At 42.6% G+C, this 14,518-nt stretch overlaps 1 protein-coding gene across 1 annotated transcript in view; it reads left to right on the top strand.

Moving 5' to 3' along the window:
• Positions 1-14,518, top strand: part of ARHGAP20 (Rho GTPase activating protein 20) — a 106,530-nt gene that overhangs the window by 74,342 nt on the left and 17,670 nt on the right. The window contains exons 7-9 of the mRNA XM_018556242.1: positions 1,477-1,554; positions 3,883-3,949; positions 9,557-9,745. Coding sequence (XP_018411744.1) covers positions 1,477-1,554; positions 3,883-3,949; positions 9,557-9,745 — 334 coding nt within the window. The remainder of the gene's footprint in view (positions 1-1,476; positions 1,555-3,882; positions 3,950-9,556; positions 9,746-14,518) is intronic.

The following is a 14,518-nucleotide window of genomic DNA, read 5'->3' on the forward strand; positions in this document are numbered from 1 at the left end:
TTAATTGGCAAGGCAAAATTAAAATGGTAATTGGTAGAAAACCAATAGAATCAAAGATTGCTGACCATTTCTGCTCCTACAGAGATTAAGAATTGTGTCACTTTTTATACTATTATATTTTAACATGAATGTTCTAGGTCTGTGACTCACAAACAAATGATACCAGACACAGCCGGGCAACAAGCATTTGAAGGAGGAGGCAGTTCCTGTATTTCTCTCACCACTGAGTCACGTGTGCAGTGGTCTTTAAAAGGCTCCCGCAGGTTATGGAAGATCCTTTTAAATAATAACTCCGGGCAAAACTTTTATGAACCCTTGCAGTGGGGCTACCCCTGCACATCAAGGGTTAACTGCTCGTTTTTGTCTAGGTTGTGAAAAAAATATATACTCACCTGAACAGCAGAGCCGGCTTGCTCATAGACCGGAGCTTCCTCTCCCCCCTCTTCTGCAGTGGTCTAAGGTCCTGTAAATCATCACGTTCTTTACACATTGTATAGACATGAGTATGCTTAGGAACATTCAATGCTGCAGCATAGGAGCAGGCAAGCTTTAGTGACCGAAGAACCAGGGAGCTGGCTCAGCAGTTCTGGTGAGTATAACTTTTTTTTTTTAGCATCTAGCCAAAAACAAGCATCTAACCCCTTGCAGTGCGGGGGTAGCCCCACTGCAAGGGTTAATAAAAAGTTTGCCCAGAGTTCCCTTTTAACCATCCTGGATCTGTTCTTGTTCCAGATTTTGTTTCAAGCACATTTCACCTAAGCAGTTGAACAAAAAAAATATTTGCTCATTCAGAAGTCAGATGCTTTGTGGTGAGATTGATTCTACGTAAGTCAATTGCCTCATCCTTATATTCATACTAGTACATTTAAGTGTAGCCAGACCATTTAGGGTCTCCTGAACTCAGACGCACTCTACAAAAAAAAGAAAAAGAGCTTGGCTTTGTTCCATCTCTTTTCCAATTTGAGTGAGTAGTCAGTGAAAACATTTTTTAAACTCAAAAGAATGTTTAAATGGGAACTTCGGGAGCAAAAATTAAATAAATGATACAAACAAATTCATATAACTGAAGAATATCAAGAAAAACTTTCTTTTTGTCTTTTTTCCCCTTTTACCTATGACAGTTTTTGCTGCTGTTTGAGTTCCCTTGGGAAGAGTTTCCTTTGCATCCTGCACACAACAGGAAGGGAGAGGAAATCTCTTCAAAGTCAGGGGACAGTTGTCACCATGTCACCAGAACAAGCATCCACTTTGGAAGATTTCCTCTCACTTCCCCTTCTAGTTTTGGATATCTCAGGCAGATATTTTTTTGGGTCCTTTGTTGCTCTTAAACTGTAGGTATGTTTTCTAAAATGCTAGTATTTCCGATTTTCTGAAATGAACAGATTCTTATCTTAGAACAAAGCCCAATTCTTCTCACATGATTACATATAATTACCTATATTTGAAATATTAACTTTACAATTTTTTTTTCTATAGTCAAAAACACTGACTGTCACCAATGAAGATACAGTGGCTGATGTCATTAAAATGGCTTTGCAGCAGTTTGGTGTAGAGGTAAGTGATGGTAAATGTCTAATGCCATTATAATTGAAGAAATGCATGTGTGTAAAGTAGATGGAACCCTAACTGAATGGCCTTAAAGCTGGCTATACACCTATAGATTATGTGCAGATTTTCTATGGTCAGATGGGAAAAGTGCAACAGATTCCTCCATCTACACTAAACTGTGTGGATGGAGGAATCTCCCACCGGGCCAAGCTTCAGTATCTTGCAAGATCCTGCCAGTAACAGCTTACCCCATAAGAGTTAACAGCGCTTCATGTTGCAGGCTGACAACACTCAGCAATTAGCAGCTGTGTCTTATCGGGTATGCACATGCCCCCAGCATACCAGATAGGCGCTGTATATTCATTAGTCGTAGTCAGTACTTTTGACCGTTAAAAAGAAGAAAGTAAAGTTAATATTTCACACATAGGTAATCATATATCAATATGTGGGAAGCATTGTTGATTTTGCATACGCCTTTGGGCCACTGTAGGGCTCAGTACGCTAATCATACCCATTGCCGGCAGAGGTCAGAACCAAGTGCCCATTACCTGCCTCTGTGTGAACGATGGCCAGGAGCAGTGCTGTTTTTGAATCAGTAATGCTCTTTTCATAGTAGCACCTCTTTTGAAGAATCCTGTATTTTTAAAACAAGAGGCAAAGTATTCCATAGGACTCACACTGACCCAAAGATCTTTTTAGGTTTCCCAGTTCCTCTGGTATTTTGTGCGTTGACAGATGGCCAGCCCAGGTCTACATTTTCTATTGAATGTTCTTTGTAGCTGTTCTGTAAATAAACCTTTTTTTTTATTTTTACTGGTCCTTTAAGGCCAGGTAGCATGAGCTCTGCAATGCATTAGCTCGAGATCCAACACCCACTACAGGCTGCATGGTGTGTCACTATGAGAGGGTAGGATAACAATTTCCTGTGCTGTCCATCTAATGCACTAATAGAATCATTTCACTTTCCCAACTCTCAACAGCCTGTCAAATATTTCCTAATTACTGTTCCGATCTGATTTAAATCAAAATTCCATTTTACATAATATCACGTTATCCCTCCAACATGATGTAATCTGCAGCGGGGATTATTTGGGAAAACTGTGCTAGAGATAATCAATTTCACCTCTGGAAGATTGTTTTCATAACTGTGCGGGGATTACTCGCTTGTGATGTCACCAAGTGATGGAGAGATCGCCACAAGTGTAATATGTAATCTAAGGTGTACATTGCATGGCTGGCTTATAACAGGAAAGTGAGAGAGTGATTCCACATAGTATTATCACTTCTCCCTTCTTGTGGTAAGCCTTGAATTTTATACACGGATTTCTCATACCATAGAAGGTGAATCACAATGCAGTTCATTACTAAGAAATCGATTGCCAGCTCAAACAGGTCTTGTATGTGTGTTTCACTCTTTGAAGTTGCTCTTTAAGTAAGAGAAAAACAGAAGCTAATGATAAAAAAAATACTAGTTTGGGATTTTCAGAACACTAGGGCCTGGTAATGTACACTTTTACACGTGTTTTGTGCATTAGTGTACCCTTGGTTTAGCCAGCTTGTTAATTTTGAGTAGGTTGGCAGTCCATGTTAACACATGCAAACTGGACCTAACTGGAACATAATACAGCCCACCGCATTACACATTATTCTCATTGTGGTGCACTGTACTGCATGCGTGCTGCCAGCTACTGTATATGTGCATTGGGGTGCCATTTTATTGAATTGCACTACAAAGCTATGCACACAGTAATGTATGTTGACCTGCCTTTGAGTATGGCATGATAAAACTTATGTTTCACCATGAATTAATGCAACAAATAGGTGTGACACCTAACTAAAGAATATGGAAAGCAACCATGGTGTGCTATGAGCTGTAAAAAAGCCAACCTGCAACCCAGTGCATTTAGAATTTGCTGGAACTTTAATTCTAAAAAAGGCTTGCTGTGAGCTCTACTGTTCAAGTGATTATCGATATTTTTTGTTAAAAAAGTGGGCCCCTATAAAAGAAGACTGTTCCTCCGGCATCCACTGATTCAAATAATCTCTTTGCTAAAAATCTATGGCCACCAAAAACTCTTCAACTCTTAACACACTTACGGGAATTTTCGGAAGCCAGGTCACCCACTGTGTTCTTTGGTTTTAATCCATCAGCCTCTACTTCACTATAGGATGTAGTGGCCGGTGGGAGAACGCACAGCACACACAGGGGACCGGGCATCTGACACTTTTCTTCTACAGGGACCTGTTTAAAAAAGAAAATCTGTTGAAAGTGTCAGATTAAGGTGTGTGGCCAATAAACTTTCCTCAGGTGATCCTGTGTTGTGTTCTTCACAGGGCTCAGATACAGATTACCAGCTGTGGGTCACATCGGGCAAAGATGATGCTCCTTATCCTCTTATTGGTACGTACAAGGAATGTCAGCTTCAGTTAAAGTGTTTAAATGGAGCCTGTCGCACAATCACACAGATATGACAAGAATGTATGAATAGCTGACCTCTGCAGTCATTGCACAACAGATAGATTATATTGTTGTGATCTATTGATTTACCCTTCAAATAAAGTAATTTACAGGATGCCTAGCCCTTCCATAACATATTCACAGGATGCCAGACATTCACAGTGATCAATAGGTCTTCTATTAATTATCCATTTTAAAGTAAAACATGTTGCACTGGTAACAGGGCATCCTCTGGTCATTTAATATGTATGCCTCCAAAATTGGTTGATCATTGATTATCTTTTGAAAATATTGATGTAAATTCCACCTCTAGGAAGTGAGCAAAAATCTCTCCTATGGGAACATTTTAATAAAACATTTTAGCACAATTAAATTGAACTATAACCTCTGGCATTTGTTTGCTATGTGTTTCACCTGTGAAGAGATGTTCTCCTCACTTGCTGTGTTCAGTCACAGGCAGCAATAAAAGCTTGACAGATGCTGTAATCATTCCCCTCTGTATCCCCCCCAAGGCTTCATTCACACATAGTGTGAATGTGGGATCTTGGATTCCTACAGCAGCACTCCAAAATGTCAAGTTTAGATGCGCCACTGTCACCCATTCAAGTTACTGATTGGGTAACAGTGGCTGCATTTATAAGTGGCAATCTGGATGTAATCAGATGTGATACATGTACATGCGGTTTGGAATAGAGCACTGTCCCTGGATGCATCTACCATGTATCCAGAGATAGTGATCTATTTGTAATCGTATTACACAGCATTACATGCAGACTGCCACTTATAGATGCTGCCGCTGTCAACCGGTCATGAACTTCAATGGGTCACAGCAGCCACATTTAAACTTGACATTTGGGATTCCTGCCACAGGAATCTGTAGGTTCCTGCTTCAGGGATACCAAATCGCACATTCAAACATAGTGTGAATGAAGACTAAAAGCGATGGTTTGTCTGGAGATTGAGTGTGTAACAAGTTTTGCTGATTGGCCATTTTTGCAGGTGAGGCCTGGGCAAACTATTCTGTCAATTTATTAAAACAGCTTTGCCTTTGTTAAGATCCTAATTTATTCTAATCTTCAAATTTAGAATCGCACCACACACAGCCTTTAAATATCTACTATGTAAAGCGCCATCAAAACTCCCGCTGCACAATGAGGCATCTGACAGATTCCGGCAAAATAAAAACAATCGGGTGGAGCTAGCGGGGACATCACCGCTAGCTCCTCCCAGCTGTTTCCTGTTTCCTATTGGCCAGCACCTGTGTCTTCTAGCAGGTCCCGGCCAATGAATAACAACTGGGCAAATCCGGCTGTGATGTTATGGCCGGCTTCGCCCAGTTGTTATTGTTTAGTGACAGATCAGCGTCCCCAGGTCATTTAGGGATGCTGATCTTTCATTACAACTGGGCGGAACGAGCCGTGAGATCACAGCTGTCTTTTGCGTGGAGATCGGTCAGCTTCAGCCAACCTTAGTCCACGCTTCGGCTTTGAATACGGCTCAGCCGAGCCGAAGCATATGGGTTCGGCTCGGCTGCCTTTAGCTGCTGTACAGGCTATAGTCTAGCCCGTACAGCAGCCCTTCGGTTCCACTGAATCGAAGGGGTGCTGGGGCCGAAGCTACGGCTAGATCCTTCGGCAGCTTTGTGAATAGACCACATAGTGTATGGCCAGGTTAGTAATCTTTTTGCTCACTCCTATCATCATTCTCATTGTTAGCACATGAACACTGCAGCACTCCTTTTCAACCTCTTGTTTCTACCTCTTCTAGTCTGAGCTCTTCTGTAGAGGGGATTGCAGTAGGTTGATACCAGGTTAAATTCAGGTATTTCCACTGCTTGCATTTAAAAAATAATAATTTAATGGTGTATTGATGGTTACAGTGTTACATTAATGTGTTTCTTTTAAATCTGGGCTCAGGCGGCCGAAGCATCAGCCAAAGCTACGGCTGGAGCCTTCGGCTCCGTCGTGAATAACCCCCATAGACATGCCCTCACACCCAGGCGACATTGCTCAGGCTTACCGATAAGTCACTCAAGCATATGATGGGAAAGGGGAACATGCCTGCCCCTTCCATGCCCCAGAAGTCAGGTTCCTACAGGCATGCTGTGGTGTGCTGCAAAAAGTGAAAAAAAAACATTTGCACACAAGATGTTGCTCAGCAGATGTGTGAAGTTTCCAGGGCACCAGAGGGAAAACAGATTGCACTAATCCAAATATAACAGATAAATATTGAAAATAACCCTTATGAAAATAAAAGAATAGTTGTGCCAGTAATAACAGATGAAAGTTAACGAGTGCGGAAACTGTCAGAAATGATAAAAAGAGGAAACCAAAATTTGTCAGTAACAAAGAAGTGCGATGCAAAAGCAGAAATATAAATAACGTGTTTCGATCAGTTATTTTCTTGCTGTCATTGGGCTTCATTCACATGGGACATTTTCATGAATTCTGGGATCCCTGCGGCTGGAAACTATGGATTCTTGAGGATGGAATGCCAGGTGTGTCCATACAGATGCAGTTGCTGTACCCGTTCAAGTTTGAAAGTGGCCGCATCTGTCCATGGCTGCTTGAATGTAATTGTACATAGTATGATTACATGCGGTTTGGGATAGATGACTGCGTTCAAGAACAACCTATCCTGAACCGCATGTAATCATACCTGTCACTCTGTCATTAACTTGAATAGGTACAGCACCCAGATCTGAACGGGCACACCTTGGATCCTCAGGTGTGCCCGTCTGGGATTCCAACCACAGTAATCTGTAGGTTCCTGCTGCCAGAATCCCTGAACACAGCATAAACCCCTGTGTAAATGGGGCCTGAAAGCACTTGTACATGTACATATATTGCCACACCTAGGCCCCATTACCACAGAGATTAAAATCCATGCTTCCAGGTTTGTTTGGAGCCCGTTTCTAAATGCACATGGAAGCATTCAATGTTTTGCTATGGCTGAATGCTCACCTAGATGTTCAGCAGCATCTAGATGCATTTAGTTTAGCTGAATTTACTCAAACAAGAATTTTCCCCAGACTGTTTAACCTGGTTTTGCGTAGCTAAACGTGCCTAAAAGCGGCTAAGCTCAGCAACAACTAAATACAGGAAAAGTGATCTGGGAAGCATAAAAGTTTTTTACTTCCCACTAGGGACACGCACATACCAATACTAGTATCAGTCACCAGGTGGCATAGAGCTGGCTTCGCGGATAATCAGGAAGCCAGGGGGCGGGTAATGACTCGCCGCCCAGCTTCCTGATTGGTTGGAAAGCTGGCCAATCAGGAATCTGGGCAGCGAGTCATTACTTGCCCCTCGGCTTACTGATTGGCTAGAAAGCCGGCTCCATGCCTCCTAATCACCTGGTGACGAGGGAGAATGGAGATGGCTTCCTGGCTAATCAGGAAGCCAGGGAGTGAGTCATTACACGCTGCCCGGCTTCCTTAATGGGACTTCTAGTATCGGTACTCGGTATCAGCAAGTACTGAAAGAAAATTATCGGTACTCGATATCGAAAAACCATTATAAATGCATCCCTACTTCCCACATAACTTCTCCTGTGTTTAACACAGGCGGCTCGTGTGCATGAGGCCTAAAATTGTTCATTTGTTATATTTCAAATAGTCATTAGGAATGAGTGAAATTATTCAATTTTGGTGAAATGTTGGTGAAATGCATTGAAGACAATAGGAAAGGCAAGAATGTGGTTTATGGTAGTTTTTAAAGGACAAATTCACTAACTATCCAAAACATCTCCAGCTTCCCTTCTTAATCCCTTAAACTAGTTTAAACTGACTAGAGATGAGTCTGGCCTTGGTGCGAACCCAGTTCGTCTGAGGTTACCCAAGCATGCTCAAAACTGTGAAAACCCCCCTGGCCCTGACAGCAGCTTTGGCGGGGAACATTCCTTTCCCCGTGTGACATATAGCCGCAGTGCAGGGAATCCACCTTCCGCGACTTATTGGGCCAGGTGGGGGGTGTCGGTCACAGTTTTGAGTGGGCCTTGGCTCATCACTAAAGTTAACCATCACCCTTTGCTCCCCGCCAGGTGCTTATTTGCCTCCATCGAGGCAACCTCCTGCAGTGTATACACCTATGCTGCTACAAATCTGGTTCCGGGCTGCCTGTGACTGCACAGTGACATTCCATAGACAGAGGAGTAAGCACCTGAGTGAAAAAATGTCAGCTTAGGCTTACCATTGATCCCTTCATTCATCCCCAAGAGACACAGTCCACTGAGTGCAGCAATTAACACATATAACCCAGTGGAGTTCAATACAACCTCATAGACAATAATAGCTAGATGACCTAACATCCACTGTAGGGGAGTTCTGTTTAATTGTAAATGCCAACAGACTTCTCTGAAACCTTATGATAATTAAAACATAATACTTTGCATGGTTTTCTACGGCTTCCTGTTCACCCAGATCTTGGGGTTTCAATTCAAATATATACAACATGTGGCCAGCTGTTTTACTAAAAATAAAGCTTAACTGGTCGATACAATACATCCCCCCCCTCCCCCCCCTTATTGAGACAGCAATATCCTAACTAGCGACTTGAAGAGACTTTGTCACTAACTTAATACCATGCAGGTTAAAGAACTGAAAAATCAAGTACTTTAAATGCCTGCAGCATTTTTTATTTCACTTGCATGGTGTGAACTTGTTAAGGAGTTTGGCCGCTCCAGGAAGAGTCCATTGCCCACCACAACCACAGTTCCCCTTCCTTCCTGCCACGCCATAGACCTCTCCCCCAGTGGCGTCACTAGGGGGGTGCAGCCCACAACCGGGTGACACCATTGGAGGGGTGACACCAAAATGACTGACAGTCGTTTTGGTGTCACCCCCTCTGAAAAGTCAGGCACTTGTCTTGGACCAAAAGCCCGGCAGTTGCGCGAGAGAGGAGGGGACCCGTTGGCATACCTTATTCCACCCAGTGAATGTCCCCTCTTCTCTCTGCGGGGTGTCACCCAGTGGCCGCTCAGGGTGACACCACGCCTCTGGACGCCCCTTCTCTCCCCTTCTGGGAGTATCACCTCCCCTAATGTCACCCCTGCTCTGAGTTTGCCAGGGCTGCAGACATCACATCCTAGATGGCAGCACTCAACCATTCCCTACTCTACCCGAGACTGACAAATAACGGTTTGTAGTAATGAAGGATTACAGCTGACTGGAAGATGGAGGTGTGTGTTTAACCGCTAGTGTGTTATAAATTCTTCATGTCATGTATAACTGGGGGCCTGGCATGGCTGTGTTCTTTGTCCACATACTAAAAGGTGTCCCTCTATGCCACAAGTTGGGATCTATCTATCTATCTATCTATCTATCTATCTATCTATCTATCTATCTATCTATCTATCTATCTATCTCTCTATCTCTCTCTCTCTCTCTCTCTCTCTATCTATCTATCTATCTATCTATCTCTCTCTCTCTCTATCTATCTATCTCTCTATCTATAATTATCCATCTATCTATCTATCCATCTATCTATTATTTTTCCTTTTTTTATGGCTGGTCGGTAACTTTTACATGATCGTCTGTCTGTTTTTCTTTAGGACATGAATACCCGTTCGCAATAAAAATCAGCCATATTCGTGACGCGCTGCCACAACTCCAGGCAGGGAAGGAGCCCACCTGTCCCTTGAACCTAGAGGAACCCTTTTTGATGGAGCAGCTTCCTCGGGAGATGCAGTGTCAGTTCATACTGAAGCCCAGCCGCCTGGCCATCTGCCATCCTCTGCCTGGTGAGAGCTGCATGTGACCGGGGTGCTTTTAGCCCACTGCGAGCTGACATAATAAGAGGGCAGAGCGGCACATTCCAGCTGCCTGAAGTATTTTCCTAGAATTTTCGGCATGTTTACATGTTCAGAAAAGTAACATTTTCAGGAAACCGTCCTCTGAGGCCGCTTCCAATTACCACAACGGGGAATATTTAGGAATCCATCTCAATATATGTTTACTTGGGAATACATGTTTTTCTCTTCTCATATTGATCCTTCCTCTGTGTGGGGGAGAGATGGGGGAGGACGGCATTCCACAGTTTAGTCAGTAAAGAGGACCTGTTGTTTACCTGCAGTTTTCATGAAAATAGTTTTAAATCATTTTTTATCATCTTTTGTGGGTTTAAAATTGTGCAATAAATTGTAGTTTTCTTTAAATGGTTTACTGGATTCCCCAAAATAATACATGTCCTACCTCCATATGTGTGCAAATTTAAAAAGGTTACTTTAGACAAGTAAAATTATAAACTCTGAAGGGTATTTATCAAGATTGGAGCAGACATATTCTGGAGCAGTTGCCCATAGTAACCAATCAGCTTCTCTCTTAAGTTTGTTCAGTTAAGCTTTGACAATGAAAGATAGAAGCTGATTGGTCGCCATGGGCAACTGCTGCAGATTGTGTATGCTCCAGTTTTGATAAATCCCCCTTTCTGTGTATAGGTAAAATTCCTTTGAGCTTATACACAGTCTTAAATATCCGTGGTACTTAAAGTGTATGTAATCCCTAAAAATGAATATCTCTTATTTAGATCTGTTCAATATACCATTTTAAGTGTTTTGTTATATCTGTTCACTAAGTGCAAAATATTACCTGTAATTCTGCCAAAAAACTTGTCAACTTCCTCTTCTCTTCTCTACAGTAGAGTGGGTGAACTTGTCATCCTAGGACAGAAAGTGTGTTACTGGCAGGATCACCAGGTGAAAATAAAAGGAAAAGAAGCCTAAATAAAAGAATACTAATGTGTCCCCCACATGTAAGGATCGATAAGTGACAATATTGGTCACCCAGTCATGAGAGAAATTAGGAAAACAGGATTTTTGCTATCACTTGATTGGTTGAATGACGTGAAATTACCTATTATTTACTGAGCTCAATGAACATTTTCTTTGCTAAGGGCCCATGCACACATATAGCGGTGATCTGGAGTGTACCGCACTGGATCAACGCAGGTCACCACAAGGATACATAGTAGACAGTCGCTTTCTATGTGTCCCATTTACACCACAATGCAGTGTGCCGTGTATTGTGAAAGAATGCAAACATACATGTTATCACAGCATACTGCATGCCACTGCTGCTGTGGGGGGCCTGAATGGAGTGTACACATTGTACATGCCACATAAAGTTCAAAAAGAAAAATGTAAAAAGTGACAGCTATACAACGCACAGCACTGGAGCTGTCACAACACACTACCTATCCGCTGAAATGCAGCATATTAGTGGACAGGCTAGTGTGAACGGGTCCTTAGTGAACAGTCTCTACTGGTTTAGTAAATCAATCTCGAATGTCTTTTAGTATTGTTTAAAAGAAAATCTCTCTGCCATCCCTTTATATCCGCATGTCCCCTGCTACTGCACACATCATACGTGGATGTTCTGTTTCAATTATCATAACTTTTTCTATGGAGAGCCGTGTGTTTCTAGATCACTTCATCAGAATACAGAAGGAGATTTTATTAATTGGCATCTTAGTACATCTCTCAAAGGACAGCAAGAAAAAAAAAGTTATATTTGCAGACTTGCTTGATTTACCTAAAACAATGTTGATGTTATAATAGTATACACTGGGACTTTACAGCTCCTTTAACTCCTTGAAGCCCGGGGTGTTTACACCCTTTTCCTGGCCAGGCCATTTTTCAGTATTCAGTGCTGAGGTACTGTGACTGACATACAACGATGTACTGAAATGAATATTATACCAATTTTTGGGGACAGATAGAGCTTTCTTTTGGTGGTATTTAATCACCACTGGGGGGTTGTTTTTTTTACTATATAAAGAAAAAATGTACCGAAAATTTTTTTTAAAAAAAGTTTATTCCTCCATTATGTTATCAAACATTTATTACAACGGGGTCACATCGGGTAAATAGACACCAAACAGTGCAAGCCTTAAAATTGTGCGCACCTGCGAAATAAAAAAAACTACCATACTCAAAATTGTCCATAGGCAACACTTTAAAAGCTTTTACCGCTCATCAGTTTAGTTTTATCAGTGATTGATGGCCCTACACTTAACTTTATTGTTATCACATAGGAGGATAACAGGTCCCCTATGTGATATCAAATATCCAGTGACAGGTCCTCTTTATGGAGACATCAGGGGTCTCTAAGACATCTAATGTCAACTAGGGACCCCCAAAGAAGCTGATAAAGCAGAGATCTGCTTCACCAGATCTCTGCTCGTGTGATTTAGTAGTGAGTGCTGCTTCTGTAGCCAGAGAATGACAGCAGAATGCGGAATTGATGTAATAAACATCACTCCTGCATTCAGAGACCGGTGGGGAGATCAGAGGGAGCTCATGTGCTGATCCCCTTCTGATCTCCGATCACTGAGCTGCCGTGCTGGTCCAGCGTAGCTCGCGGAACCGGCGGTGGCTGAGGGGGGGCACATTAAGCACCACAACATACAAGCGATCTGACAGCTCTACAGCCATCGGAATGCTTGTATGTACACAGCCATTGTTTGCTGTTTCAAATAATGGCAGATTTAAATGCTCACCCGCATTCAAGAAGCTACCCTCCAGCCGTTTATATACAACGGCCAGGCAGGCGGTTAACGAAGCTAAGGTGCCCTCATATTCTGTCAGACAACCATTTAACAACTTAGCACAATGCTGCCCTATTAGGACATACATTTGGGGTTAGTGTTACATTTGACCTCCATTCTCCTGCGTAGGACACCCATAAATGTAGAAGAGCCCAATTTCCTGGCGTAGTACAGGGAATGTCAGAAAATCCTCTACACAATGGTTCCACCAGTTTCTGCAGCCCTGCTGATGGTATTGAACACATGTCATTTTCTTCTGTATACAAATATGATTTTCACAATTTATCATTTTTCTATAATCTGCTGTAAAGTCAGTTACTTTCAATGTATTTTCCCTATGGGAATGTAGTGCACAGTTAAGGGAGTTTATCAGCCAACACACAGCTTTTGATTGCAATGCCCCATTTCAGTAGGTAAGCAGCTTTCACAGGCAGGCTAATTATAACTCAGTTTACGGAGGTTGATCTATAAAATCCATTGTCATGCGCAGTGTCTAGCCTTCCCACATTAGACAAATGCTAAAGATAGATTGTTTCTGTTTAGTTTAGTTACAGTTTTCCTAGTGTGACTGGACAAGGTTGTCAGGAAAAATGTCTTTAGGTTCTTTTGAATGCAGATTGGGATTTCCTTTCACTGATAACAGCCACCAGGACGAACAGAGAGGGAGAGAGGGTGAATCTTCCTGATGAGCAATAAAAACCTGACAGATGTTCTAATCCTTCTCCACTCTATGCAAATTTTGTTTAGAAAGTTGCAATTTAATGAATTATACATAGACAAAGTTTCCCCACCCAGGGGTTGTGTTTTTCACCCTGGCAACATTTCAATACACCACACCACCCTGTTAGATACATTCCTGTGGACACTGTGCTGGGAACATCTAATCCTGATTCTTTGAATCTGCAATCAGGGATTCCAATCCACTAAATTATTCTTGCAGCCTAATTATACACTCTTTTGATCATTTATAAGGAAATGATTAATTCCTTGCCCATGCTCGTTGTAGCATATAGGACTCTTTAAGTAAAGAGATGTGTTCGATGGAGGCAAATGTACATATAGCACAATATCATTCTCATGAGGCCGTACTCTTACTCAGAGAGAGTGCGATAGCCCCACTTAATTTGGATATAAAGTATCATGGCAACTGTCTGTCAGTCTGTAATTAAAGCTGAACTCCAGGCAGATTCAAAAGAAACACATTAATGCAACACTGTAACCATTAATACACCATTAAATTATTATTTTTTAAATGCAAGCAGTGGGAATACCTGAATTTAACCTGGTATCAACCTACTGCAATCCGCTCTACAGAAGAGCTCAGACTAGAAGAGGGAGAAACAGTTCAAGGAGTGCTGCAGTGTTCAGGTGCTAACAATGAGAATGATGATAGGAGTGAGCAAAAAGATTACTAAGCTGGCCATACACAATGGGGTCTATTCACAAAACTGCCGAACGATCTAGCCGTAGCTTCGGCTGATCCTTCGGCCCCAGGACCCCTTCGGTTCAGTAGAACCGAGGGGCTGCTGTACGGGCTATTCACTATAGCCCGTACAGCTCCCGAAGTTGACCGAGCGGCTCAGTCAAGCCGAACGCATATGCTTCGGCCCGACTGAGCCGAGGTGAAAGTCGAGGCTGGCCTGCTACTGACAGCTGGGCGGAGCCAGCCGTTATCTCAGGGCTAGCTCCGGCCACTTGCATGCAGAGACAGATCAGCGTACCCTGGTTACCAGGGACGCTGATCTGTCAGTACACTGAGAACCCGCCGTGATATCACAGCACCGCAGTATACCAGGCTGTGGTGTGGGGACCTGAATGAAGTGTACAGTTTGAGAAGCAAACAGTGTGATGTGCTGAGTGCATCACACCGCCCACCCATCGGAGCTGTCAGAACACACTAGCCCATCCAGTAAACGGTGGGCTAGTGTGAATGCACACCTACTGTCCCATTACAGGCTGGGCACAGGAC

Source organism: Nanorana parkeri, unplaced genomic scaffold (assembly GCF_000935625.1).
Source record: "Nanorana parkeri isolate BGI_ZX_2015 unplaced genomic scaffold, ASM93562v1 scaffold229, whole genome shotgun sequence".
Lineage (NCBI taxonomy): Eukaryota > Metazoa > Chordata > Amphibia > Anura > Dicroglossidae > Nanorana > Nanorana parkeri.